Source organism: Gopherus flavomarginatus, chromosome 3 (assembly GCF_025201925.1).
Source record: "Gopherus flavomarginatus isolate rGopFla2 chromosome 3, rGopFla2.mat.asm, whole genome shotgun sequence".
In the NCBI taxonomy this organism is placed as follows: domain Eukaryota; kingdom Metazoa; phylum Chordata; order Testudines; family Testudinidae; genus Gopherus; species Gopherus flavomarginatus.
In genome coordinates, this window is record NC_066619.1 from 14,023,640 (window position 1) to 14,050,777 (window position 27,138).

At 44.6% G+C, this 27,138-nt stretch overlaps 1 protein-coding gene across 3 annotated transcripts in view; it reads right to left on the minus strand.

Annotated features, from left to right (window-relative positions):
* Window positions 1-27,138, minus strand: part of ST8SIA5 (ST8 alpha-N-acetyl-neuraminide alpha-2,8-sialyltransferase 5) — a 113,933-nt gene that overhangs the window by 75,676 nt on the left and 11,119 nt on the right. For 2 of the 3 annotated variants that reach the window (XM_050944751.1, XM_050944749.1), the window contains exon 2: window positions 9,319-10,024. In XM_050944751.1, coding sequence (XP_050800708.1) covers window positions 9,319-9,449 — 131 coding nt within the window. In that variant the 5' untranslated portion in view covers window positions 9,450-10,024. Of the gene's footprint in view, window positions 1-9,318; window positions 10,025-20,951; window positions 21,027-27,138 lie in introns of those variants that run through there. The other variant, XM_050944750.1, reaches the window with a different exon arrangement.

The window sequence follows — 27,138 nt, forward strand, 5'->3', positions numbered from 1 at the left end:
AAAAATGAGAGGTTCAGGGTGTGGGAGGGGGGCAGGGGTTGGAGCACAGGAGGGGGCTCGGGGTGCAGGCTCCAGACTGCACTTACTTCAGGCAACTCCTGGAAGCAGTCAGTATGTCCCTTGGTTCTGAGGCAGAGGCACGGCCAGGCAGCTCTGTGCATTGCCACTGCAGCTCCCACTGGACACGGTTCCCAGTCAATGGGAGCTGCAGAACTGGCGCTCAGGGCGGAGGCAGTGTATGGAGACCTGGCTGTGCCTCTGCCTAGGAGACGATGGACATGCCAGCTGCTTCCTGGAGCCACGCAGAGCTGGGTAGGGAGCCTGCCAGCCCCACTGAGCTGCCGACTGCACTTTTAATGGCCCATTTAGTGGTGCTGACTGAAGCTACCAGATTCCCTTTTCGACCGGGTATTCTGGTCAAAAACTGGACACCTGGTAACCCTAGGTAGAGGGGCATGCTGTGTATGTACTTTACACACAGCAGTAAGGAGCATGCAGAGTAGCTGTAACCTCAGTGGGTTCAGCCCCACAAACCCTTCCTGCCTTGCAGGCCCCTTCCTCTTCCCATGGGCTTCTTGCCAGGATGAGACAATCTGGTCCAATGTTCTATTTATGCTTGAAAGCATCATAACTTTACTCAGAGTAATTCAGGTCACTTTCCAGGTTTCCCCGAAGTACTCTGGGAGATTTCTCTCTGCTGCCTTGGGAAAAGTACAAGAGGCCTATTAGTACCGCACACAGCGAGTCCTACCACAGGCGATAGTCAAGCCAGAAGCACATTGAATCATAGTGAGAAACTTGGCCTCATGTTCAGCCAGTGTCCTCAAGCTCCAGCTTGACAGGCAGTGCTGCAACTATAAATATCCCACTTCCTCCCTATAAATACGTTCCTAACGCAGACCCCCCCCCAACCCAACCCTAACTCAAGAGCGTTATGAGGAGGTGCAACAAATAAAGAATCTTAAGGGTGGGGGTCTGACCAACTTTGCAGCCTGTGTAACATTTTAATGGAAGGTCTGGTCCAAGAGGACGATAATGAGACACTAATCGAAGGATACATGCAATCTCATTAGCAAGTGGCCCAGTGAGGAAACCATTGAAGAACTGTAATTTTATTTACACACTGATGGCTGAGTATAGAAAAAAGCAGCTTCCAAAAAGTTCTGTTTTTAAAAATGTGGTGAATTTACCCAAATGATGTAAAGAACTGCCAGACCACAACCATAACCATTGCAGAACAGCGAGAGAATGAGAACAGTGGGGAAGTGACAAATTATAGTGACTCTACATACAGCAACTACCCTCCCCTCTTTAATATCTAAAGTCCTGATCCCACCAGGTACTGAGTTCCTTCAACCTCCATTGACTTCACTGGGAGATAAGAGCCATCACCCCACCCCAGGATGGTGTTCTAAGTACCTCCTCCGAAACACTGGAAGAAAATGTGTCTTGAGTGGCATTGGGGGGACAGATACACTCATTAAAAACCAGAGACACAAACCACTAAAAGTCACAGCTAAGCTCAACATGAGTGTCCGTTAACCTCTACTTACAAAACTTGTGACATCTCCTTGCTTCAGCTTTTGTGATAGCAACCACCAGAGCAGGACAGACTAAAATAACAGAACCAGCTTTTCTTAGCAAGTTAGAGCTTGGGAGTCAACTTTTGCTCTTTCTTGCACCCTCTGCAGCACCACTGAAGTCAACGGAGAAACGCAGGATATAAATCAGGACAGAGTTTGGCCCAGTAAAAGAATTTTTGACTGCATCTTCTCCCCGTAACTTTTTTAAAATATGGTTATCTTTCTATGTTATTCACTCACATTTAGGGCTTGATTTTTCCACTGCCCTGCCCCTTCTGTTATTTGCATCTGTGTAAAGTCAGTGCATAGTGGCTGTTGTTGGTGTCACTAAGCATAACCCTACGTAACTCAGGAGGGTGGAAGGCCACAAGAGTATGGAGCCTTCCTGGTTTTAGGCCTCAGCAGACAAGAGTCCCTCCATGTTTGAACTTTAATCGACCTAAAAGGCCAGGTGTAACAGCCGTTATCAGTTGCAACAGTTCTAACTGGTCTAAAGCAGAAATAATGAGGCCTGTGCACCTTTAGCAGAAGGACAAGATAACTTGCAGAAGGAAAACTTACTAACGAGCTGCCGTGGCCAAGATTACTTAATGCACCTGCGCTTACGTAATTGCTACAGGGGGAGGAAGGAGGAGGAGGGAGGGGAAACGGGATTGCTAGTCAGTGAGAAAAGTTCTCATGGATATAAAGGAACAGACTGCTTGTTTTAGGTGTGCTTGATCTGAGTCAATCTCCCTGCACCGCTTTGAGATCTCAAATAAACTTGGTTTGCTTCTCCACCCTGGTGTGTTTATTGGCGCGGCACACCAGGCGACGGACCCCCCGCTGTTGCTTGGCCTCAGGCAGTTATCTGCCGGCAACAGTTCTTGGCGCCCAACGTGGGGCATTGAGGCTAAAATTAGCCTTGCCTGGATCCCTTCTGGTGGTCGACGGATCACGGCGACGACCGACGCCCAGCGCGCACCGGTGACTTCACCGGGGGCCTCGGCGGAGACGCAGTTCGACTGACCCCAGAGGGCACAACGGTGCAACGCGCTCGAGTAGTGGAGAAGCAGTTGAGGGCGACGGTGAGGAACCGGTCCCTTGGATAAGGTAGGAACAGTCCAGTGGTCTGGATTTTTGCCTGTTATGACCTGGGGATGCCCAGTGTCACCCTAGGATATGGGGCAGGGACAGAGTACAGGCAGGGCACGGTGTACACCCTTAGAATGCATTCTAGCAAATTGGGAAGTGCTTGGATCAGATCCACTAACTAAAAGCAAACTAAAAAGTTCTGTATAGTAGACTGGCCTCAATATCAACTAGAGGACCAGAAAGGTGGCCACCGGAAGGATCACTTAATTATAACACGATCCTCCAATTACTCCAGTTTTGTCAGTAAATGGGTAGCTTCTGAAGCTGTTTGTATGGAGAGCTCTTGTAAAAATACCCCACTGTAGCTCCAGTTCTTCCCTCTGTCTGGCAGAGTGCAGGGATCCAAAAGCAGGTTAGGGATAGTGCAGGGACAAAGGAGGGACCTGTTTAGAAAGGGGAGACCCCATGTCCTAGTGCACTCTCTCCCTGTTGTAGCTAAAAAGCAAGATCAAATGCAGAATGGTACTGGGGGCCAGTGTGAATGACTGTTACCGGAAGACGCCCAGAGTACCCTGTGAAGCAAAAGCTCGTGACCAGGACTACTCTAACGCAAGCCCGGTAACTAGTGGATCTTTAGGAGGTCCAACCCATGGTGGGCTGACTTGGCCTGGCATCGTCCGGTGAGGAAGCTGCCTGGGTCTAGGAGTGTGTGTACCCATCTTCCCTTCCCCTTTCCTTTCTGTGTGGGCTACTGACAGTCTGATCATCTCACTGGATGCAATCAGAGTAAGCGGCGCCGTCTCCCAGAGACTAGCCGACGCTCTTTGCTGAAGGGAGGTGTAGGAGGGTCGTGGCCATCCTCGTTAGCCTCTCCTGTGTGAGTACCCTGTAGGGAAAAATCCTTAGTTTATGAGCCGCTAGCGCGGACAGGGCACCCTCCCTGTGTGTGTAAGTGGAAAATGGGTGGGGGACAGTCTAAACATTCCATCTCACCCCCTAAGGGTACCCCAGCATATTACATGTACGTACATTATAGTTCAACAACCTGCAGGTATTTAGAGAATTGGAATATTTACACCGTGAAAATCCATCTAAATAATGCCCACTAGAAGGTACTTCAATCTAGATAAGATCATACATCTAAGAGGAGCGTTTAATCACCAAAAAGCCCTGACACAGGGTGAGCAAATTTGTCTATTGAGGAAAGGAACGGGTTAATTTAAAAATCATCTTGGCCCAGGGATGGAAAGGGGGGATTGCTCTGCGTTCAGGGTCAGGAATCGGCGCGGACTGTGCTTGGTGCAGGGAGGGGCTGCTTTCGGCCCCAGCTGGCTGCGAAGGAAAAAATATAGACAGAGGCGAAGCAAAGGAAATACAAGTTACAGAATTGAGAATACATTTGGAAAGCTTAACTGTCCAGTAAGATCCAACAGTGTGCCTTTGTGACCCCGGAGCCGGTGTGGCTTGGTGACACTGAAGAAGCCGCAGGCAGCTGACCTGGACTGGAATCTCTGAAAGAGATGCTGCAGAAGATTCCAGGGTGCAAGAGAACAGCCCTCCAAAGAGCAGAAGCATGTTAGAAATTCTGGACAAGCTGTATACAGGATAATCTCCAGTTCACCTCTCCCCCCTTCTCTGAACATTATACACAGAAGTGGCCAGTCTGGACGTACGTGTGTGGGTATGAAAGGGGCTTGGGGCATTAATGTTTTCCTGAGTGATGAGGGAGCGTTCCCAACACTCTCCGTTGTTGTTTTATTATTTTATTAATGGAGCTTTAAAATACAGTTATATGGTGTGTTTTCTTTATCTTCCCCCAACGATCCTGTAGTGTCAGCCTGATCACCAGACACAAGGGATAGATTGGTAACAGAAATTTGTCACAGTTTGGTGAGCAATTAAGAAGGGGGGAGCCCTGCAGAATTTACACCATCTATTTGTTTTACCCTTGTTATTTTGTGTTTGCTTTGCTTGGTACTGTTGGTGTTATATGTTGAGAACTGCATGAGTAAAAGTGAGTCCTAATAGGATAAGAAAACGCTATCTGGTTCTGGTTCTGTTCTGTTTAACCGGTTACTGTTGTTTTTCTGCTCTGTTCATTTGGGCGTTAGGAGTGTGGGCAGAACTGAACCTCTTGTTCGTAATTCCTCGGAGTGGAAGCCATGTGTGCAAGAAAGTTCTGAGGTTGAATTGAGATCCTTCTGTCCCGTCCCCTGTAGCGGTCAGTGTATAGAAGTGGGAAAGTCTGGCTTAGACTGTAATTCCCTCTGCTCTCTGTGTAATTCTCTTTTCTGTTTAAGTGTCAAACAGATGAATGAGTCTCTGGGTAAACCCTCTAAGAATAGTCCTTTAAATTATATGTTAAGTAAATGGCCTTTGCCCAATGGGCCATGTGTTTTTTGTCCAGGTGGCAAGCCTCATGAAGGAGGACTCGGGTAGTCTTGTGAGTAAGAATGTTTAAGGGAAGAGACCAGGAGGGGTGGGGGGCTAGTTGAGAAGCCCACCCTCCTAGCTAAACTGGTAGTGGAACAAGTTGGTGCCCATGGAAGGGACGGTTCAGCAAGAAAAGCAGGATCGGGCCCAGGCGGGCAGGCAACAGACAGAGAGATTGGAAAACAGGTTGGAAAACTTTAAGGGTGTAGTGGAAGGAAGGAGTCAGTAAGTGTAAGCATGGAGATTTCAAATACCCAGGACTTACTTGGAATGGTGATTTAAGTTGATAAAAGTGGCTGTTGGGAGACAAGCAAGTGATTTAAGGGAGAGTGAGAAGTTAACTCTGTAGTTGCTGAACGAAACAGCAGTTGAACTTTGTAAAAAATGCTAAAGAAAAAAAAAGTTTTTGGTGTCTGTGAAATGTTTGTAAATAAATTCAGGAAAAGAAGTTATTGGATTGCAATCATTTGGTTTGGCTATGAACAATTTAGTTGAATTAGCTGAAGAATGTATACAGTGTTATGTAATTGAAAACCTGGGCTGCCTATGAAACAAATACAAGAAACTATGGGGTAATTCCTCTGTTTTGCCTGAAGCCAACAAGAGTATTTGTATATTTCAAGCGATGATTGTCTGCCCAGAAGGGGTGGGTAGACCTCTCTTTTTTTTGTCTTTCAGATAATCAGAGAAAACTGATGCCAGCTGAACAGCATTCAACGTACCATGCATTTACTGGCACAATAGGAATCATGTTTTGTGTTCTATGTTCTGTCCTGTGGTGTTTGTCTTGTGGCCGGAATTTTTGTGTTTAATATTTTTATAAAATAGTCTAGTTTAAAATCAAACAAAAAGATTAAATTAAAATGCAGATATTTGTTTTGTTCAACTTGGAATACAAAGTGTTTGGATAAATCAGGAGAATGTAATATACTAAAGTCTAATGCATTTCCTTAAGTAAAGAAAAGAAATTTCATTGGCCAAACTGTTAATTGCAAAAATTGTTGTTAAAATTTGCATACCAACAGTCTTTGAAAGCAAAGACATGAAAAGTTAACCCACTCCCCATATTGTACATGGGATCTTTTTGGCTACCTCAGATTTCTAGCCAGAGGGCTGGGGATGGTGAAAGGCTATTGGACTAGAGGTTGTATTGAGTGAACTCCTCAAAGTGGGTGTGCTTGTCCTGGCTTGTTGCTCCAAAGCTCTGTAATAAGGTTATTTTAGCAAAAGGGTGTGTGTGGCATATATTAAATAATAAGACTAATGTACTGTATAATGACAATGTTTATGTCTTCATTGTTGGGAAGAAGGTGTATAAGTAAAAAGTGGAAGTTTCCTTTGCAGGTTAAAAGAAGCCAAGAAGGGAAGAAGGACAAAGAACAGAATGAATTAACTGAAAAAAAAATAAAATAAAATAGCAAGCTCAGGCTATAGATAAGATACTGACTCCATTCAAGAACACTGCTCACAGTTAAGACTTGGCTAACAACCAGGAAAAGGAGGGCTTGAATTTGCCCACGCAGCTATGAGATTTGCAAAACATTGCCAGGCACTAATGAAATGTGTTAAGTTTCTTTTCTCACAGGTAAAGAAGCGCTACCCAAAGACCCTAGCAGCCCTACCACTCTTTGGAACCAGGAGACGGGATTGATGTAAAGGTCCACCGACGAAAGTCTGCTCTGGCTCCACCCTGGAAAGGCCCTTAAGTCCCGGTGACTACCACCGTCGCTGTAAAATGTCAAAGACTGACTGCATGGACCCAAGATTCTCACTGCAAAAAGACCCCTCCACATCGGGAGAATTCTCCTACTGATGATTAGCCTATTTCACCTTCTAGCTCCACTGTGCCTTCTGGACAGTAGGGAAAAAGTACAAGGATGCTGCACCACGACTGTTTTGGGAAAGAAGAAGGAACACTCGCTCCACTGAAATTGCCAAAGTCCAGGAATTCCTGACTAGAAAGAACATTAAGAACTGACCCTGGTGAAGAAACAAAGAATTATACACTGGTGGGAGGACATTTGTGGGACCCATGTTTGGGAATGTGGTATTAATTGGATTTTGGGGTTTATTCTACAGGCTGCGCCCTGTGTCCTGGAGAGTGACTAATAATGTAACCCCCTCCTATGCTATTAATGTCGATGCCTTTTGAAAGTACCTGAGAATAGTTAAATAACAGGTGTATTATAGTACTACACCAAGGAAAGATGGTATTGAATATCACTGAGGCTGGGAAGGCATTGCAGTGGGATCTAGTATGTTTAGGAATTCGGGATTTCCTGAATTACCAGATGATGGCCATTTGAAGTGATCTTGAGTACCAGACTTGGCCCACTGCCCTTACAGACGCATCAGAAATACCATCTGATCTGTGATCATGGAGACATACTTGGACACTTCCTGGGTGGAAGTGTGGCTTCCCAGGGCAGGATGTGCGCCCTTATAGGGGATGAATGCTGTACTTATGTCCCAGAAGACGCACAGGATATTAAAAAGTACATCCTGTCAGCCAAACAGGCTTTTAAACAGTGGAAGGCCCAGGAAAGGAAACCCACTATTTCTGATTCCCTCTGGGGCTGGTTACTTAACCTGGGAAAAATAGGGGAAGGCATTGTTCACCTCCTGCTCACTGGTGTGGTGTTGTGTATTGTTACTCTTCTCTTGCTTGCTTGCTGTAAAGCACTTCAGCTCCCTAGAGCTAAATCACATGTTATCCTTTAAATGTGAGAACACTCAGCCAAAAGTTTGTTGAGTATTCTCAAAGGAGGGAGTTGTTGGTGTCACTAAGCATAACCCTACGTAACTCAGGAGGGTGGAAGGCCACAAGAGTATGGAGCCTTCCTGGTTTTAGGCCTCAGCAGACAAGAGTCCCTCCATGTTTGAACTTTAATCGACCTAAAAGGCAGGTGTAACAGCCGTTATCAGTTGCAACAGTTCTAACTGGTCCTAAAGCAGAAATAATGAGGCCTGTGCACCTTTAGCAGAAGGACAAGATAACTTGCAGAAGGAAAACTTACTAACGAGCTGCCGTGGCCAAGATTACTTAATGCACCTGCGCTTACGTAATTGCTACAGGGGGAGGAAGGAGGAGGAGGGAGGGGAAACGGGATTGCTAGTCAGTGAGAAAAGTTCTCATGGATATAAAGGAACAGACTGCTTGTTTTAGGTGTGCTTGATCTGAGTCAATCTCCCTGCACCGCTTTGAGATCTCAAATAAACTTGGTTTGCTTCTCCACCCTGGTGTGTTTATTGGCGCGGCACACCAGGCGACGGACCCCCCGCTGTTGCTTGGCCTCAGGCAGTTATCTGCCGGCAACACTGTGAAACGCTCCCATGGTGAGGAAATTTCTCATTTGGTAGTATTTAAAATGCATTTTGCATACGCAAATGACTACTGAAGATGCAAGGCAGGGGAGAATCAAACCATAAATCTCTTTTTGCCAGTTACTCTTAAAATTAAAACAAAAACTTCCACAGCAGTCCCGTGTTATTGAAGCCCAGGTGCCTAAAAGGGTTTAATAGGAATATTTCACTTTATAAATCAAACCATCCACAATATTTTTTAAATAAATCCTTTAAGGTTCAGGTAAACACTTGACCTTCCCAGCTGGTATTTTGTTGTGACCTGAGCAGGAAACGTCAAATTCACCATTTTCAGGCTGATGACTGATGTGATCTTTAGGTGACACCGCCAATTCAGATACACCATTTCTCCCAAATTAATACAAATACTGTCATGGAACAATAATGTGAGCCATTTGTTATTCTGACCTCTGATATTGCTACAATCATATGAATTCCTGGAAATACATTTGCACTTATTTTACAAAAGCATTAAACTTCTACAATTATCTCACTTCATTCTTTCTGGCCAGTTTTGCCCTGACATACACAGGATGACAGCCATGTGGCAGGGTACACAGGGTATAAATCAGGGCAAAATTTGGCACATTGGGCCAGATCTTCAGCTAGTATAAGTCTGCACAGGTCCAATGATGTCAGCAGAACTAGTGATTTACACCAACTGAGATTTAAAATACATACAATTAATATCTTACCTAGCATTTTTCTTTAATAATCTTGACAAATGCTACAGCTGCCAGTCACATTCTCCCACACTCCTGCCAGGATGTTTATGCTATTAGTGCACGACTGGATTCCCATTTGCACCAGGATCTCTGTCACAAATCTGTCTGATCAAATAGAACTTTTTCTGCTAGCCTCTTACCTCTTGAGATAGTTTCTCCCATACAGGATCTGCTGCAGCAAAGTGACCACGGCAAAAGCACAGATGAAAATGAAGAACAAAGTTCTGTTCCCCAGCAAATCCCTGCTTGACGAGGGGTCACTGTATCCCATCCTTGTGGAAAAAGCTTACTTGAGCTCCGTTGGGTAAAATTCAGTTCATTGTAGCATTCACGCTCTTTTCACTGGAAGGCAGTGGGAAACATTTGCTAGCTTTCCTGTGAGAAATCCAAGGACAAGGTGTCCCATTGTTCAGCCCTGCTGCCCCCTTCTTGCCCCTTTTGGTTGTTAACTAAAGAACTGGGCGCAATGGCTCATTTCCACTGTAAAGTTTCCAGGAGCATTAGATGTAGGTAACATCTAAAAATCTATTCACAGCTCTTTCAGACGGAGCAGTTTGTGCTGTGTGAGAGGCATTCTGTTCCCCAGTCTCTCTCAAACCTGCTGCTAACAATTATCTACTTCAATCCCACTTTGATATTCCAGATGGGAGAAGCTGCAAATAAAACAGAAAACTGCAGCCAGTGGAAAATACAGGGCTCCCGCAACCTGCTTCGGCAGCACATAGTCATCAGCTCTTCTCTGCTTCTGCTCAGTGATTCCAGCGAAATGCACTTGCAAGGAGACGTGACCAGGGTATACTATTATCGAGCAAGTATGTAATGATCATGAGGATTTCATTCAGCCCCCTGCAAAAACAGCAGCAGCAATCTGGTTAGGCTATCGTGAAAAGCTGCATTTTATTTAAAAAGTGAGGTTCAGATAATGCCTTTGATACTGTAACATTTGCGTAAGCATGCAGTGCCTTTCGTCATCGCTGCTCTCTGTTTGGGTTTCTATGTTTTTCCTGGTTATTCCTTCAGAGTAAACATAAGCAAGGTCACTGTGCATCTCTTCAAGGACAGAGCTCTCAGCTCCTGCATGCTGATTTATTGCAGGCTTTGGATAGCCTCACAGCCGCAGATGGGGAATATTGACTTTCAGTGCAATCTTAAAGAACTATTCATCTAAAGAGACAAATATTCTGATTGTTCCTCAACCATGAACAGTTCTCTTGTTATGGGGTGAAATAGCGAGATCTTGCCTCCAGCCATCAGAACTGTTATTAAGCTTTCCAGTTGCTGGTAGGGGCTCGATCCTATTCTCATTTGAATCAATGGGAGTTTTGTCCTGGATTTCAGTGAGAGCAGGAGCAGGTCCTGAATGTTTATTTCTGAAAGCAGCGACCTATGAAAGCTTTAACCACAAATAAAGTGGATCAGCTGGGAGGTTAGTTTTTTCGTGTGTTATGGAGGTAATATCTCTTTTGGAAAAAAATTGGAAAGTCCTTCGTAAAACAAGATTTTAATATGAATAAACCTGCAAACAACTAAATCAATGCCTAGGGTGCCTTTATCCCAGCTGTTCAAACCAACATGCTGGGGCCTATACTGGACAGGGTCTGAGCTGGCAATGTGCAGGAGGGTGGGGCAAAGACAATACTGGGGGGCTGCAAAGGTGGCAGAAAAGCTATCTGCCTCTGGGCTATTCTGTGGGATAAGAGCCGTTTCAGGGCAAGACACAGATACAATTATATTATCTCTAGTCCCATTCAAAGCTCCCATGTGGGATCCCTAGTGAAGTTATTACAATTTAGGTCTTATCTGAAGTATAGTTCTATATGGACAAGTAGTTTCCATGGAAATGGGACAGTGGGGTCCACATTCAATCTCTCTCATGGACTCTACCCAAATGTGGTCCATTTGCAAACAGAAAAACACCATCTTTTTAACTACCAGCCAGCAAATTCAGCATGGGATCTGAGTCCAGATCTGTTCTTGGCAGCTCACATATCACCATCACCAAAGATTCTGCATTCAGAACACAAGGTCCAGTCTCCTTAGTTTACAATCCTTTAATGATGCACAAGGCGCTGTTGGATCCAGTACACGCTCCCACAGCTGTACTGAAAGTCCAGTGGCAGCAAAATGAAGTCAAAACTGAATTTGGTGAATACAACAATTATTAGGGTGTAAACTCTGGGGCAAAAACCATCTTTACTCTGAATTGATACATCTACCACAATTAGGTCCTGACCATGGCATCTAACACAATCATAATACAAATAAATAATAATAAACTAAGCATATTTGATTATGGGTGGACCTATTTTCCTCAGTTCATTTTAACCCTTTAAAAACAAATTAGCCATTTACTTTGTTCAGAAAAATAAATGACCAGAATTTATTCATTCACATCACACTGCGGGGAACAGACACATTGACAGCTGTATAATGAAGCCACAGCCACAACAGGATCCCATCTGTCAAAGTCTCGACCCACAGAACCGAATATGGTCCTTCTAAAAATTTATGCACTTAAACATGTATAACATGACAGTAGTTTTATACCAGGATCCCCTGGGAGTTCCCTCCTGTCTACCTGGGATCTAGCCAGCACCCTGTTGCCATTCAGCAGTAATGGAAGGGAAGCAGTGATGAGTCCCAGGCTGAGAACATATGTGATATGGACAGATCTCCTGTGGAGATTAGAGGAGAGATTTTGAAAGGCATAAAAGGGGGCTAGGTGCTCATCTCCCACTGACTTTGAAAGCGAGTCGAGTGCCTAATTTGCTCTTAGTACCTTTGAAAATCTTGCCCTAGAAACTTGGTTCTCTTTGGAGCAAATGCTGCTCTGTTACGCTGCTGCAAATCTGGAGTAAGACTACTGACTGCACCTAAGTACCAGAGAGCAGAATTTGGCCATTTACATGTTTCAAGGGCTAGTAGTAATCTCAGCACCAACCAGCAGTGTGATGCCCTGTGATCCTCCAGATCTTAGAGGGAGTAGCATTGGGAGAGGGAGAGGGAGAAATCACACTAATATATTGTACTGCCCCAAACCAGAATATCCATTATTTATTTCTGATCCTGGCCTACATGCCAGTATTATCTGCAACAACTCTCTCTCCTCAGCATCAACATGTGTGCGATCACTCAGGAGTAGTCTGGCTACCTGTGTTTTTCACCTTCATCTGCTAAATCAGAGCTAACTGGAAAACATGGTCCTTGAGGACACTGAATTTTGGACATTCCCAGGAGAATTTTAAGTCTTTTAAGCAATGACCAGAGTATGAGAAAATATCAAAGAAACTGGGAAGTTTCCTGTGACAAATATAATCTTGTACAAATACTGTCCCCAGTAAAAGGAAATTTATACTCATTGCCTTCAAACCAGCACTGCAACTTATCAAAAGAAAACATAAGAATGGCCATATTGGGTCAGACAAAGGTCCATCTAGCCCAGTAGCTGGTATTCTGGATGTGGACAATGCCAAGTGCCCCAGAGGGAATGAACAGGTAATCATCAAGTGATACGTCCCGTCACCCATTCCTAGCTTCTTTCAAACAGAGGCTAGTGATAACAGTCAGCTCTGTGTTCTTGGAGAACCAGGGTGCAGTACCCAGCCTGACTCATGAAAAATACCCCCCAGTCTCTGCTTAAACCAAAACCTATCAGAGGAAAAAACTTGCAGAGAGCAGTGAAGGGCATTGGGAGACACCTAAACCCCTTCTGACAAGGATGACAAGATTAAGACGTCTCCATTAGCATACAGAATGAAGAACAGACAACTCCCCTAGCCTTATCTGCATGAAAGATGGGACAGGGAGACATCTCAATTTGCATACAGAATGGAGAACAAAGAACCGCACTGAACTCTGGGACCAGAAAAAGCACTGCATCATGGGAATCTCTGCTCCAGATGCTAATGAATCTACACCTGCCCACACCTAGCTCAGCAGTTATCAGACCAATTCTAGTAATGAATCCTTGACTGATATCCAAAATACTGAAGCAGCCTAGTTGCATTGTGAGCTCCCTGGAAGAAGACACCTCCCATAGCCAAGAGAGATCAGCTCCTATTGTCTAACCTAAAGAAAACCCTTGAGTCGTCAGTGTACCCATAAACAAATCTAGTGTTCTCCCTTGAACCACTGTATTTTCTCAACAATCCCTACTCTCTCTAGTCAGGATTCTGATGCTTAGATCCCAACTATGCATCAGTTCCACTGGGACTTCATCTTTCCCTGACTGATCATGCTGGGGGCCTCTGCCTGTCTCCTACCCTCATCACCTGGGAACCCCGATCAGTTCAAGCTTCAGGGAGCGGTGAGATCCCCTTCTCTTTCTCTCTATTTTCCTTTCTACTTTAGGTATTAACCTTTAATAATATATGTTATGTTGGGTTAGCCCTCCTTGTGTAGTTATGACTATTATTCAATAAATAACTTTTTGGTTAAGCTGGTTGCTTCCCTCTCTCGCTGAACTTTACTCTTTTGTGTTTTTAGCTTCCCCCATTCTCTCTACAGCAACGCTTCTTTTACCTAAGCTAAAGATCCCTGCAGCACCCAAAATACTGTGGGGTTTGCTCATCAAGTAGGTTACTGCCAGTACGATTGTGATGTGAGAGTGGGGACAGGGCCATGCTGAATCTGGGATGCATAAGGGTAACAGCTTGAAAGTGCTGCTTGACCCAGTCCCTGGAGCCCAGGGCCATATAAGGAGAGTCAGCCTGAAAGTGCTGCTTCATCCAGCCCAGCAAGTCCAGAGACATAAGGGGTCAGCTTTACAGTGCTGACTGACCCGGTCTGCTCAGACTTGCTCTGTTAATGTATATGGGTGGGTGGGTGGGTGTGTTCATCTGATTCTGGGGCTGGAAGAACCCAGCCCTGGGGAATCGAGGTCCTGCAGAATAGCTTCATTGGGAGGAAACTTGCAGAAGGGAGAAGTAGAGCTCCATATGAAAAACATAAGTGACACAAGCAGTACATCGACAGAATTACAGAACCCGCTCCCCTCCCTCAGGGAAGTTGTGGAATCTCCATCTCTGGAGATATTTAAGAGTAGGTTAGCTAAATGTCTATTAGGGATGGTCTAGAAAGTATTTGGTCCTGCCATGAGGGCAGGGGACTGGACTCGATGACCTCTCGAGGTCCCTTCCAGTCCTAGAGTCTATGAGAAGAGTAACATGAATAAATGAGCATACCCCAAAATAACGGCCAAATCTGGTAACACTAGGGACACCATCCCTGAAGAAACACCTCTCTGCAAGAACTGAGAAATATGATATTGATACTCAAATTTTCAAATGTGCCTGCAATATTTGCTGGAGCATCCATGTGTGATATTTTTGCACTCACATGTGCATGCAAAATTGTTAACTATTGGCACAATTGCCCATTTGCGCACTTGTTTCAGTGTCCCTTTGAAAATCTGGCTTTTCATTTGTGACCATTTTTTAAAGCTTCCTACTCCTGGGATGAGTCAAATGAGATAGATTTTTTTAAAATGTTTACGCCAGGTGTGAGCAAGCACCTGGCACAGAAATTGGCTATCGGGAACGCAAAATGGGGTTGCAGTACTTTGCATCATGCATATCACTGGAACGAAAAGCCAAGTGGCATGCAACAGTGTTTTTTGAGCCATGGTGTGACCTCTGCATTACGCCATACCATGAGCTACCAGTAGCATGGGATAGCCTAGATCAGGGGCCGTCAACCTCTGGCATGTGGCTCGCCAAGGTAAGCACCCTGGCAGGCCGGGCCAGTTTGTTTACCTGCTGCATTGGCAGGTTTGGCCGATCGCGGCTCCCACTGGCTGCGGTTTGCCATCCCAGGCCAATGGGGTGGCGGGAAGAGCCGTGGGCCAAGGGATGTGCTGGCCGCAGCTTCCCAACACCCCCATTGGCCTGGGACGGCAAACCGCGGCCAGTGGGAGCCGCGATCAGCAGAACCTGCTGATGCGGCAGGTAAACAAACTGGCCTGGCCTGCCAGGCTGCTTACCCTGGCGAGCCGCGTGCCAGAGATTGCCAACTCCTGGCCTAGATAATGTTTCCTAGCCAAAAACCAAGCATGCAGGAAGCCTCTCATGTCACTGATGTGGATAACACATGCAACACAATACTACAGTCTAGACGGCACAATACTGGAATGTGTAAGAGTCAGGTATAATAATAATATTTTGAATGTCTATATCATCTTTCACCTGACAATCTCCTAGTGCTTTACTAACACAAACTAATAAAACCTCAAAATACCCCTGAGATTGGTATGCATTTTTTTTTCCATTTTACCGTAAACTGTCAGGGAAGATCCTCTCATGGATAGGTAACTTGTTAAAAGCTAGGAAACAAAGGGTAAGAATAAATGGTCAGTTTTCAGAATGGAGAGAGGTAAATAGTGGTGTCCCCCATGGGTTTGTACTGGGACCAGTGCTGTTCAATATATTCATAAATGATCTGAAAAATGGGGTAAACAGCGAGGAGGCAAAATCTGCAGATGATATAAAATGACTCAAAATAGTTAAGTCCAAAGCAGACCGCAAAGAGCTACAAAGGGATCTCAGACAACTGGGTGACTGGGCTACAAAATGGCAGATGAAATTCAGTGGTGATAAATGCAAAGTAACGTACATTGGAAAACATAATCCCAATTATACATATAAAATGATGAGGTCTAAATTAGCTGTTGCCACTCAAGAAAGATCTTGGAGTCACTGTGGATAGTTCTCTGAAAACATCCACTCAATGTGCAGCAGTAGTCAAAAAAGTGAACAGAATGTTGGGAATCATTAGGAAAGGAATAGATAATAAGACAGAAAATATCATATTGCCTCTATATAAATCCATGGTACACCCACATCTTAAATACTGCGTGCAGATCTGCTCACCCCATCTCAAAAAAAGATATATTGGAATTGGAAAAGCTACAAAAAATGAGTAACAAAAATGATTAGGATTATGGAACAGGGACTTTTCAGCTTGGAAAAGAGATGATTAAGGGGGGATATGATAGAGGTCTATAAAATCACGATGGGAATGGAGAAAGTAAATAAGGACATGTTATTTACTCCTCACTATATAAGAACTAGGGATCACCAAATGAAACTAATAGACAGCAGGTTTAAAAACAAACAAAAGGAAGTATTTCTTCACACAAAGCACAGTCAACCTCTTTGCCAGAGGATGTTGTGAAGGCCTAGACTATAACAGGGTTCAAAAAAGAACTAGATAAATTTATGGAGGATAGGTCCTTCAATGTCTATTAGCCAGGATGGGCAGGAATGGTGTCCTTAGCCTCTGTTTGCCTGAAGCTGGGAATGGACAACAGGAGTTGGATCACTTGATGATTACCTGTTCTGTTCATTCCCTCTGAAGCACCTGGCGTTGGCCACTGTTGAAAGACAGGATACTAGGCTAAATGGACCTTTGGTCTGACCCAGTATGGCCATTCTTATGAACAGGTGAAGCTGAGACACAGAGAGGTTAAGTGATTTGCACAAAGTTGCATAGTGAGTCAGTGACAGAACTTGGAAAAGAGCCCAAGAGTTCTGACTCTCAATCCAGTACTCTAACATTTCCTCCCTCCCATTAAATTGCTGGGCTATCTAATTCTGTGAGGCACCTTAATTATCTGATATTAAAACTACGAATATTGTGGCAAAGTCACACCTCTTGTAGCTCTAGGTACACAACACTCTGATGCCTATACTATGAGGCTGCAAGAGGCAGCCTCTCTCACATACTGCTGGCCCATATTGTGGTATGTGACATGTTTGCTAAATACTGTCAGAGATAATCCATTGTGAAAAATTCTTTCAGATTACATGGTGAGACTCCGGATGCCTTAGCACAAACATGAATGTGCTTCAGACAATGATAGAGAGCCCATTGTTTGCTCAGAAGCCAGAATGAAGCAAAATTGAATTAACAAAAAAATACTGATATCTAATCCCAAATACTCGGGGAGATCTTCACTGAAAGCTGATTCTGTGCATCTGATGTCTGCAAGCCAGCTCCACGCAGTGAGATTTGTAAAAGGACAGAATCTGGTAAGAATCTTACTGCACTTCTCATGTGCAGAGGTGCACCAGATTTTTTCTCTTCATAGACATCCTAAGGGCCTCGTCCTGTAAACTGCAGCATGACTGAGAGCAAATGGGACAGAGGGATGAACATTCTATTCTGCTTTTTTATTTCAGTGGGTCCATATTTGCAGATCTGATTGAGGATTTTCATATCATTCCTTCCACCAAATCCTCGTTTAACTCTTTTACTGATGATGGGTTGTAGTTTTATTTGATGGCAAAGATATCTAAAGCCTTAGATAGTTATTTGGGGGTCAGAGGCTTTAAGTTTCTTTAAATCAAAATAACTGTTATAAATAGCCTACTAAATTTGAGTTCAAATTTCAGACATACTAAGTCACTTCAAAATTAAGCAAAATAAGCTCACAACTCATAAGTGGAATTTCTTTCAACCCTCTCTTCACTTCACCCCTGCCCCTCACACATCATATTCAGCCTGTTTGTGGCTGCTACATGTGGTACAGAACCTACATCCAGTATATCTGAGCAACATGTATTGCAAGAGATTTTGGTTGAATTAAGACTATTTTTAACTTACTTTATGCTTGTACTAATTACTGGGGCCCTGATTCAGCAAAGCACAGGCTTAACATGCTTAAGTGCTTTGCTAAATACATAATTTTTAAAATTAAACATGTACTTAGAATCATAGGACTGGAAGGGACCTCGAGAGGTCATCTAGTCCAGTCCCCTGCACTCAAAGCAGAGCTAAGTACTAAATCAGTGGTTCTCAAACTGTAGGGTGACCAGCTGTCCCAATTTTATAGGGACAGTCCCGATTTTTGGGTCTTTTCCTTATATAGGCTCCTATTGCCCTCCACCCCCTGTCCCAATTTTTCACATTTGCTGTCTGGTCACCCTACCAAACTGTGGGTCAGGACCTCAAAGTGGGTCACGGCCCTGTTTTAATGGGGGTCACCAGGGTTAGCTTAGACTTTCTGGGGCCAAAGCTGAAGCCCGATCCCCACTGCCTGGGACTGAAGCCTTTGGGCTTCAGTTTTGGCCCCCTCGCCCAGGCAGTGGAGCTCAGGCTTTGGCCCCCACACCTAGGGCAGTGGGGCTCAAGCAGGTTCAGGATTTGGTCCCCCCTCCTGGGATTCTGTAGTAATTTTTGTTGTCAGAAGGGGGTTGTGGTGCAATGAAATTTGAGAACCCCTGCATTAGACCATCTGTGACAGGTGTTTGTCTAACCTGCTCTTAAAAACCTCCAATGATGGAGATTCTACAACCTCCCTAGGCAATTTATTCCAGGGCTTAATTACCTTGATAGTTAGAAAGTTTTTCCTAATGTCCAACTTATACCACCCTTGCTACAATTTAAGCCCATTGCTTCTTGTCCTTCCTCAGAGGTTAAGGAGAACAAATTTTTTCCCTCCTCCTTGTAAATAACCATTTATGTACTTGAAGACTGTTATCATGTCCCCTCAGTCTTCTCTTCTCCAGACTAAACAAACACAGTTTTTTCAATCCTCCCTCACAGGTCATGTTGTCTAGACCTTTAATCATTTTTGTTGCTCTTCTTCAATTTGTTGACATCTTTCCTGAAATGTGGTGCCCAGAACTGGACACAATACTCCAGTTGAGGCCTAATCAGCATGAAGTGGGGTAGAAAAATTACTTCTCATGTCTTGCTTACAACACTTCTGCTAATACATCCCAAAATGATGTTCGAGTTTTTTTTTTGCAAGTGTTACATTATTGACTCATATTTACCTTGTGATCCACTATGACCCCCAGCTCCCTTTCTGCAATACTCTTTTCTAGGCAGTCATTTCCCTTTTGTGTGTGTGCAACTGACTGTTCCTTCCTAAGTGGAGTGCTTTGCATTTGTATGTAAGTGCTTTGTGGAATTACTGCCTAAATGAAGCACATTTGCTCTATTTTAATATTTAACAATCAATATTAAATCTGTTGCAGATAAAAGCCAACACGGATGTATTAGCATAATCTATTACCCAACACAATGTCTGGTCCCTCATGGGTGCCATAAATCTTTGAGTGGTTCAGTTAAGTCTGAGATCCAGATAGTAAATGTGAGTGCAGCAAAGCTGAAAGTGTCCATAGTCTTTTGAGGCCATGAATAGAAGCCAAAAGGAACTGTCTGGGTGGGATGAGACCTCACAGAAGCAGAATATGGTTTGCATATTGAATGCCTATTAGATTATATATTGACTGACATGAGCTAATATGAAAGCAGCTGCATTCATATTACAGTCCATGCACAAAAGCAACTTGTTTAAAAAAAGGAGATTCACACACAGAGATTGCAACACCCATCTTTTCCAGATTGCACAAGGGATCTCTGCATGGCTGTGAATGGGATCCTTCTTCACTGGGCAAGAAGCTTCGGCACAGCATCGATCATGGTCCATAGGATATAGTCACTGTTTTTTATTGTTAGTGGCAGCATACTGCAGAGTGTGGGATAGACTTTAAGAACATAAGAATGGCCGTACTGGGTCAGACCAAGGGTCCATATTGATGTATTTCAATCAGAAAGATAGATTTAATTGAGAGGGACGACTAAGATCTGGTCTTGGCACACAGATTTGATAATTTGACATTGTACAGTTATGCGCGATGGAGGGGAAGAGATCAGATTTCAGAAATGATGGGAAAGTCACCATTGCCCTAAATGTTCCATTGTTCTGAATTAATTCTGCGTTTGTAAGAATAGGGTAATCAAAATGAATGTATTCATTAGCTCCTTGTTACATGTATTTCCAGAGTTGTCCGACTGTAATTCAGCTTTGGCTACTATTCATTTAATAAAAATCTCTTCTGAAGGACACTCTCTTATATCGTTCATTATGAATCAGATACTGAAAACAGCAAGGACTGATTTTTGACCAGATGTTCATACTAGTTAATTTTCCAGACTAAGCCAATATATTTTTAAAAGCCTGAATATTGTTATTTTAATGACTCAATCTCACTCCCTAAATTATTTCAGTCTAAGGCACAAATTCAATTAAAAAAAATCTCCCTCTGGTTTTCATTGACATCAAACAGCTCACCCCATCAAAAAAAAATTTTTCCTGGGCTTGTGGCTTTCTGCATCATGGAAGCTTATCAAAGTTTCTACTGACTGTTCCAAAAGAAGGAAGCTTCTACCCAGATAACACTGCTAACCCTAGATATACATGTTCAGGGTCTCTTGGTTTTCCTCTTATGTTCATATTGTGGGTCTGCGGTGGACCTGTCACTGCAGCTCCCCCTTGTGGCAGGGAGAGGATGGGGTGTCCATGCCTCACCACTCTCCCATCCTTGTGGCCGCCCCTCTGCGGGCAGCCTGTTACAGCCTCTCAGCCTTCTTCTCTACTGTCTCCCTGCCTGGAGCAGTAGCGCAGCCTAGCGTCCAGAGTTCATATAAACCCCCTTTTGCGCAGGGTAGTACGACCTAGTATCCAGAGTCCACATAAAACTCCTTTTGAGCAGGGTAGCATGGCCTAGTGGCCAGAGTCCACAAAAACCTAATTTCAAGCAGGGTAGCATGGCCTAACAGCCACAGTCCATATAAACCCTCATGGTTTGGGGGTGAGGGGGTAGGGGGACTCAGGCCCACCCTCTCCACCAAGCCCCAACCCAGGGCCCTGATAGCAGCAAGTATCCCTTGCCACTCACTCAGTAGGGATCCACCCTTAACACACCAAGCATCAATACAGCTTTAACTCCATTTATCTCTATAGTTCCCCTGGGTAACTTCCTACCATGAATACTAGTTCCTCTGCAGCAGGGGGTCCTCCAGCCTGTTCCTCAGGTAGTGCCTCGGCTTGGCTGCCTCTCAGATCCTGGCTCACAGGCCCTCCCTCTGCAGAAAGTAGTGGTATACATCCTTCTCCTCCAGCCATCAGCCCAGACTGAGCTGATCTGCAGGCTTTTATATCTGATCTCCAGCTGGAGCATGCCCAGCAGAGCTTCCGGGGCGGGCTTCCTCTGCCAGGAGAGAAGGGTTAACCCCTGCTGTACCAGCACAGGGCCACTTTGCCCCGTCACAGGGTCTAATTCATAAATTGTGCCCACACAATGTCAGGTCTAACTTGCACGCTCAGTTACAGTGACTGCTGGTTCAAGCAAATCTAGAGCCCCCTGCAATGCCATTCTACAGGGCCTTTGACTCAGGGTCAAAATCCACTGTGTGATCTTCTAATCCCAGGGCAGTGGGGCTCAGGCTTCGGTCCCCCCTCCGGGGGTTGTGTAGTAATTTTTGTTGCCAGAAGGGGGTCGTGCTACAATGAAGTTTGAGAACCCCTGGTATACGTGCATAATAAGAGGTAATCCCTGCCTTGACGATTTTATGATCTAAATATACATCACAGAAAAAAGGTGGGAGAAAGGAAGTAGTATTAGCCCCATCTGACAGATGAGGGACAGAGGGATTGAGTGACTTGCCCAAAATTACATGCTGAGATTTCAACCACATCCAAAGTTTGGGGATGTTTGGAACTGGGGGATTATTTCAGGTTCGTTTCTACACACTACGATATTCCAGCAAATTGCAACTACTCATGATGTCACCCTGATAAAATATCTCCAGAGTCCAATTTAGGAACAAAACTGAAAACATTAAACAAGCTAATGAAGCAGGGCTGGCCTTACCATGAAGCGAACTGATGCAGCCGCCCCAGGTGCCAGACTGTTGGGACAGGGCGGCACCACTAGGACCCAGAGTGTAGAAAATTGTGTCTGCTGCTGGTGCATATGTATTGTCTCTGCTCTAGATGCACAGAGATGGTGGAGTGCTGTGCTGGAGGAAGGAGGGCACAAGAGACATAGCAGGTAGGCAGAAGAAAAGGTGAGAGGGAATAACAGAAAGCAGCAGGAGCTGCAAGGAAAGAGAGGAGGAGAAGCCTCTTGTGTACCTCTCTAGCACACCCAGAAGCCTGGACTGATTAACACCAGCTTCTCAGGGAGCTTCCTGTTTCCTGCTGCTTCCCTGAACCCACTTGAGGAGAACAGGCAGTCAACTGAAGTAGCAGAAGCAAGTTAGACCCTTAAGATGCTGATATCTTCCCTCACTCAGGCCCTGCTACCAGCCTGCTTATCTGTCCCCTTCAATTGAGTGTTGAGAGCCACTATAGCTGGCACAGAACAGCAGTCATGAGTGAAAGAAGAAAACACCCCTCTGGGGCAGCATTCAGAAGAAGAAAGCAAGCAAAGGAAGCTTTTCTATCTAGCAGGAAGGAGCTCTCCTGAGATGCATAGACACAAATGTGCATAGTGAGCCTTCTGGCCCCAATGAGGATATGAGTGGTGAGGAGATGCCTGATCTTCCAGTTAATCAGAGTGCAGGTGACCTGGCAGCTACCACAGCATCCATATCTCCATCTCAAATGGATGTAACCATACACATTCCTGAAGAAAAGTGTAGATCGGAGAAGAGTGTGGTGGAGGCACAAGAAACAGCTGCTGCTGAGTTTAGTTCCTTAAGTCTAGATGATCCAGGACTGTGGACCCACTTGAGCAGTAGCCTGAGGAACTTCCTTGCACTGCATGGGCCACAGCAAGTGAAAAAACTTCACGTTCTCCAAAGACAATGAAAATTGAAGTTTCCATCCAACACATTACTGGCGTGAAATCCCCAATGGTGACATAGTGGAGAGGCCATGGCTTATGTACTCAAAAACCCAGAATGTTTCATACTGTTTTTGTTGCAAATTCTTCCAGTCTAACGTTCCAGCCACATTTGGGTCTACAGGAACAAAGGACTGGAAAAATCTGGCTAGAAATCTGGCATGCCATGAGAAGGTAGCAAATCACCAGAGAGCATTCCATAGGTGGAAAGAGCTTGAGATGAGACTAAAGTTAAAGGCCACCATAGATGATCAGCAACAAGAGAAGATTGTTCTTTACTGGCAAAATGTTCTGAAAAGGCTCATTGCCATTGTGAGAATGCTTGCTACCCAAAATCTAGCACTGCATGGCACTTCAGATCAGCTGTATGTGCCAAACAATGAAAACTTCCTCAAAATTGTGGAGCTGATGGCTGAGTTTGATGTTGTACTCCAGGAACATCTAAGAAGAGTCACCACCCAAGAAATGTACACACACCACTACCTTGGAAAAACAATTCAAAATGAGATCATACAGTTACTGGCAACAAAAGTCAAACAGAAGATTGTGGCAGATCTGAAGTAAGCAAGATATTACTCTGTTATTCTGGACTGCACACCTAACATCAGCCATATGGAACAAATGACTTTAATGGTGCATTTTGTAACAACAACTGAATCTAGTGAAAATGTCCCTGCAGTGGTGACTGTCAGAGAGCATTTTCTAGAATTTATTGACATTGATGATACTACAGGAGCTGGTATGACAAATGTGCTTCTTAAAAAGCTGGAAGATACGGGAATTGCGATAGCTGACATGAGAGGTCAGAGCTACAATAATGGTGCCAACATGAGAGGAAAGAACAGAGGAGTGCAGACACAGATCCAAGAGTTAAACCCTGGAGCTTTTTTTGTTCCATGCAGTTCTCATTCATTGAACTTGGTGGTCAGTGATGCAGCATCAGCTTCTAGTGAGGCTGCTGAATTTTTTTAATGTAATTCAAAGCATCTATGTATTTTTCTCTGCATCAACTCATCGATGGCAAATTTTGAAGCAACATCTGGGAACATCCTCTCTGACACTGAAACTACTGAGTGCCACACAATGGGAAAGTCAAGTGGAGGCAATAAAGCCTATCAAACACCAAATTGGGAATATAGATGATGCCATAATTGCCATTAGGGAGGATAATGCTATGACAGGAACTGTTCGTGGGAGAACAGAGGCAGAAGGAAATGGAATCATCAGAAACATACACAACTTCAAATTTCTGTGTGACTTAGTGTTGTGTCATGACATACTGTTTGAAATGAATGTTGTAAGCAAGAGACTCCAAGGCATTAACCATGATATATCTGGCACAATGGAACAACTGGACGAAGCAAAGTCATACCTACAGTCTTACCGGTCAGATGAGGGATTTCAAAACGTTCTGAAGAGTGCACAGAAGCTGGCAGAGGAACTTCATACTGAAGCTATTTTCCCACCCATTCAAAAATACAAGAGTCACTGAAAAAGAAGATATTTTGATTACGAGGCATGGGATAATCCCATAAGAGACCCCAAAACAACAATTCAAAGTTGAATTCTTTAACCAGGTGCTAGATTGTGCAATCAGTCAGTTGAGGAACGTTTCATGCAGGTCAAGGAACACAGCAGTATATTTGGAATGTTGTATGGACATTCCAAAACTCCTCACTATACCTGAAGAAGACCAACACCAGCAATGCAGGGCACAAGAGACAGTGTTGTCACATGATGACATGCGCGATATTGATGCGAGTGATTTAGGTGATTGAACTGAAAGCCCTTTCAAGATACATTTCAGCAGGATCAACTCCAAAGGCTGTTCTGGAATATATGTGCACAAATACGATGACCACCCTCTTTCCAAATGCTTTTGTTGCTCTGCACATACTTCTAACTCTTCCTGTAACAGTTGCCAGTGGAGAACGCAGCTTATCCAGGCTGAAGTTAATAAAAACACATCTACGCTCCACAAGAACACAGGAGAGGCTAGTCGGCCTTGCAACCATCTCAATAGAGCATGAGCTGGCCCAGACTGTGGACCTTTAGGAAGCAGTTCAAATCTTTGCAACCAAGAACGCACGGAAAGCACCACTTTGATTATTCAAACAGATAAAAATGCCGATGTTTACCATGCAGACAAGAAAAGTTACATTTGCTGTTCAGGCATTTGAAAGTTAAGTGTTACTTAAAATTTTTGAGCAAGGTATTTTAAGTTGTCAGTTCTCCTTTATTGGGGTAGGTAGCAGAGCAGAACTATGAGAGGAGTATAACAGGAAGAAGGCAGAATTGAGACTTTTCAAAGTTTTGGCCCAAGCGAGGGGGTGTCATTTGAGCTCCCCATCTCAGGTGCCAAAATGTTGTGGGCTGGCCCTGCATTGAAGTCTTCTCAAGCTGTGGTCTTAGATTTCCTGTTCCAGTATAGGGCCTGATCCTGTCAAGTCCTGGGCTGCAGTGCCCTCTACTGAAGTCAGTGGAAGTCAGGAGCCACCTTTGAGGATCTGAGCCTCTTCACTAAAGCAGTTCTGGTCAGACCTGAAACCTCTGGGGTGTGCTGCCAGGGAGACATAATCCCTCCCATCACTGAGCTTTCTTGAGTTTTGCTTTATCCCATAGAACCCAGCAGTTTACTTCATCCCAACAGCACATAGCCAGCACAGCGTTGCTATCATAGGTCACTGTAATTCAGGTCAAATGCTTTCTGCATTTAGCAGTGTGTGGTAACAACCTTGCAATGGCTTTACCTTTTTGCTGTTTAAGCAGCAGGGGAGGCTGCAACATGCCATTTGTTTAAATAATTGAGATGACTGTTTTTGATTGTGGGTTTGTTTGTTTTTCCTTTAAGCATGACAAAGGGAGAAGACGGCATGATAATAACCACAACCCATTATTAATCCAAGATGCAGGCAAGCTGGGCAGGAACGCAGAGAGCGGGTTTGGGCCCTGGTGAAAAAATGTTTTCGGGCCCCCCAGCAGGGGCGGACTGGCTAAATAGGGCCAGGAAAGCTGGGCCCCGGGCCCCCTTCCAGACCACCGGGCCCCAGTAATTTGTACCAGCTTCCCTCCTCTCTTGTCGGCCCTGAAGCTGGGACAGCATTTGGCCTATGGGATGCAGTGCTGCATATGCAGGCTTGCAGAAAAGTCTTTGACAAGGACAAGCATCCCCAGGAGAGCTGCAGTTTGAGCAGAGGGAAGCAATGTGTGTCATTTAGCCAAGAGTTTTCACAAAACATTCTCCTGCCTTTAAGCTTCTGCATGATCATCATTAGTAGTAGCACTAGTATTTAAATGTTGCTTTCAATCAACCCTAGACATTCTATTCGAGCTGCATGCAATACCTCCTCTGGAGTTAAAAGGTCTGTGGCTGTTTTTCGGTGCAGAGTGGGTGGGAAGGTATATGGGGACCTAAATTCAGTCACTTTAAATTGAAACTTCATAATAAAAAAAAACCACACAAAAAAGTCAGCCTGAGAGCAGTTTCCAATCAATTAAGCCTTATTTTAGCATCAGGGAAGCAAGTTAAAAAAAAATAAGTTCTCTTGGCACTTTCTGATGCTTTGTCAAGCTGTTGCTAGAAAGGGCTTGCTGGTAACAAATGAAACTTGCTAGGGCATTTTGTGGACTGCATTTTTTTTTCTTGCTGTTAAAATACAATCAACGAAATCAGCAGAAAAACAAACACACACACAGATAACCTGCAAGAAATCGAAGTCTGAAAGGCAGTAAGAGGAGGGGCACAATGCAAAGGGCAGGTGGGGACCGGAATCCTTCGTCACTTCACCCCCGGTTACAGAACACTAGCAGAACCACCCTGAGTTTGCTGCCCTCCCTCTCACCAAAGGGGTGGTTTGAGGGTGGATTGTCTGACCACACTTTCACCCGACCCTAAATCCCAAACCACCCTCAGTGTTTCTGCAGATTGAGTCCCTGCACCAGGGGAGTACAGATCCCGCCTTGCATAAGCTGTCCTTGGGCTGCCTCTCCTGCTCCTCCCCTCATCTCTGCATAGTGGAACTACATCTGTTGCCATTTTGGCCCTAAGTGTGATGAAATGATGTGTTGAATTGCTCTATATTATTTGGTCAGTAGATGTGTCTCTGTATGTGGTATAGAGCAGCAGTTCTCAACCAGGGACTGCGGATCCCTGAAACTGAAGCACTGGGCCCTGAGCCCTGGCGCCCCCGCAGAGCTGAAACCAGGAACAGAGCTGCGGGGCTGAAGCCCCAAACCACCACCCAGCCCACAGCTGAAGCCCCAGCACCCCTATACACCCCACGCCTGGTGGCTGAAGTCCGGAGCCCTGAATGCCCCTCCAAG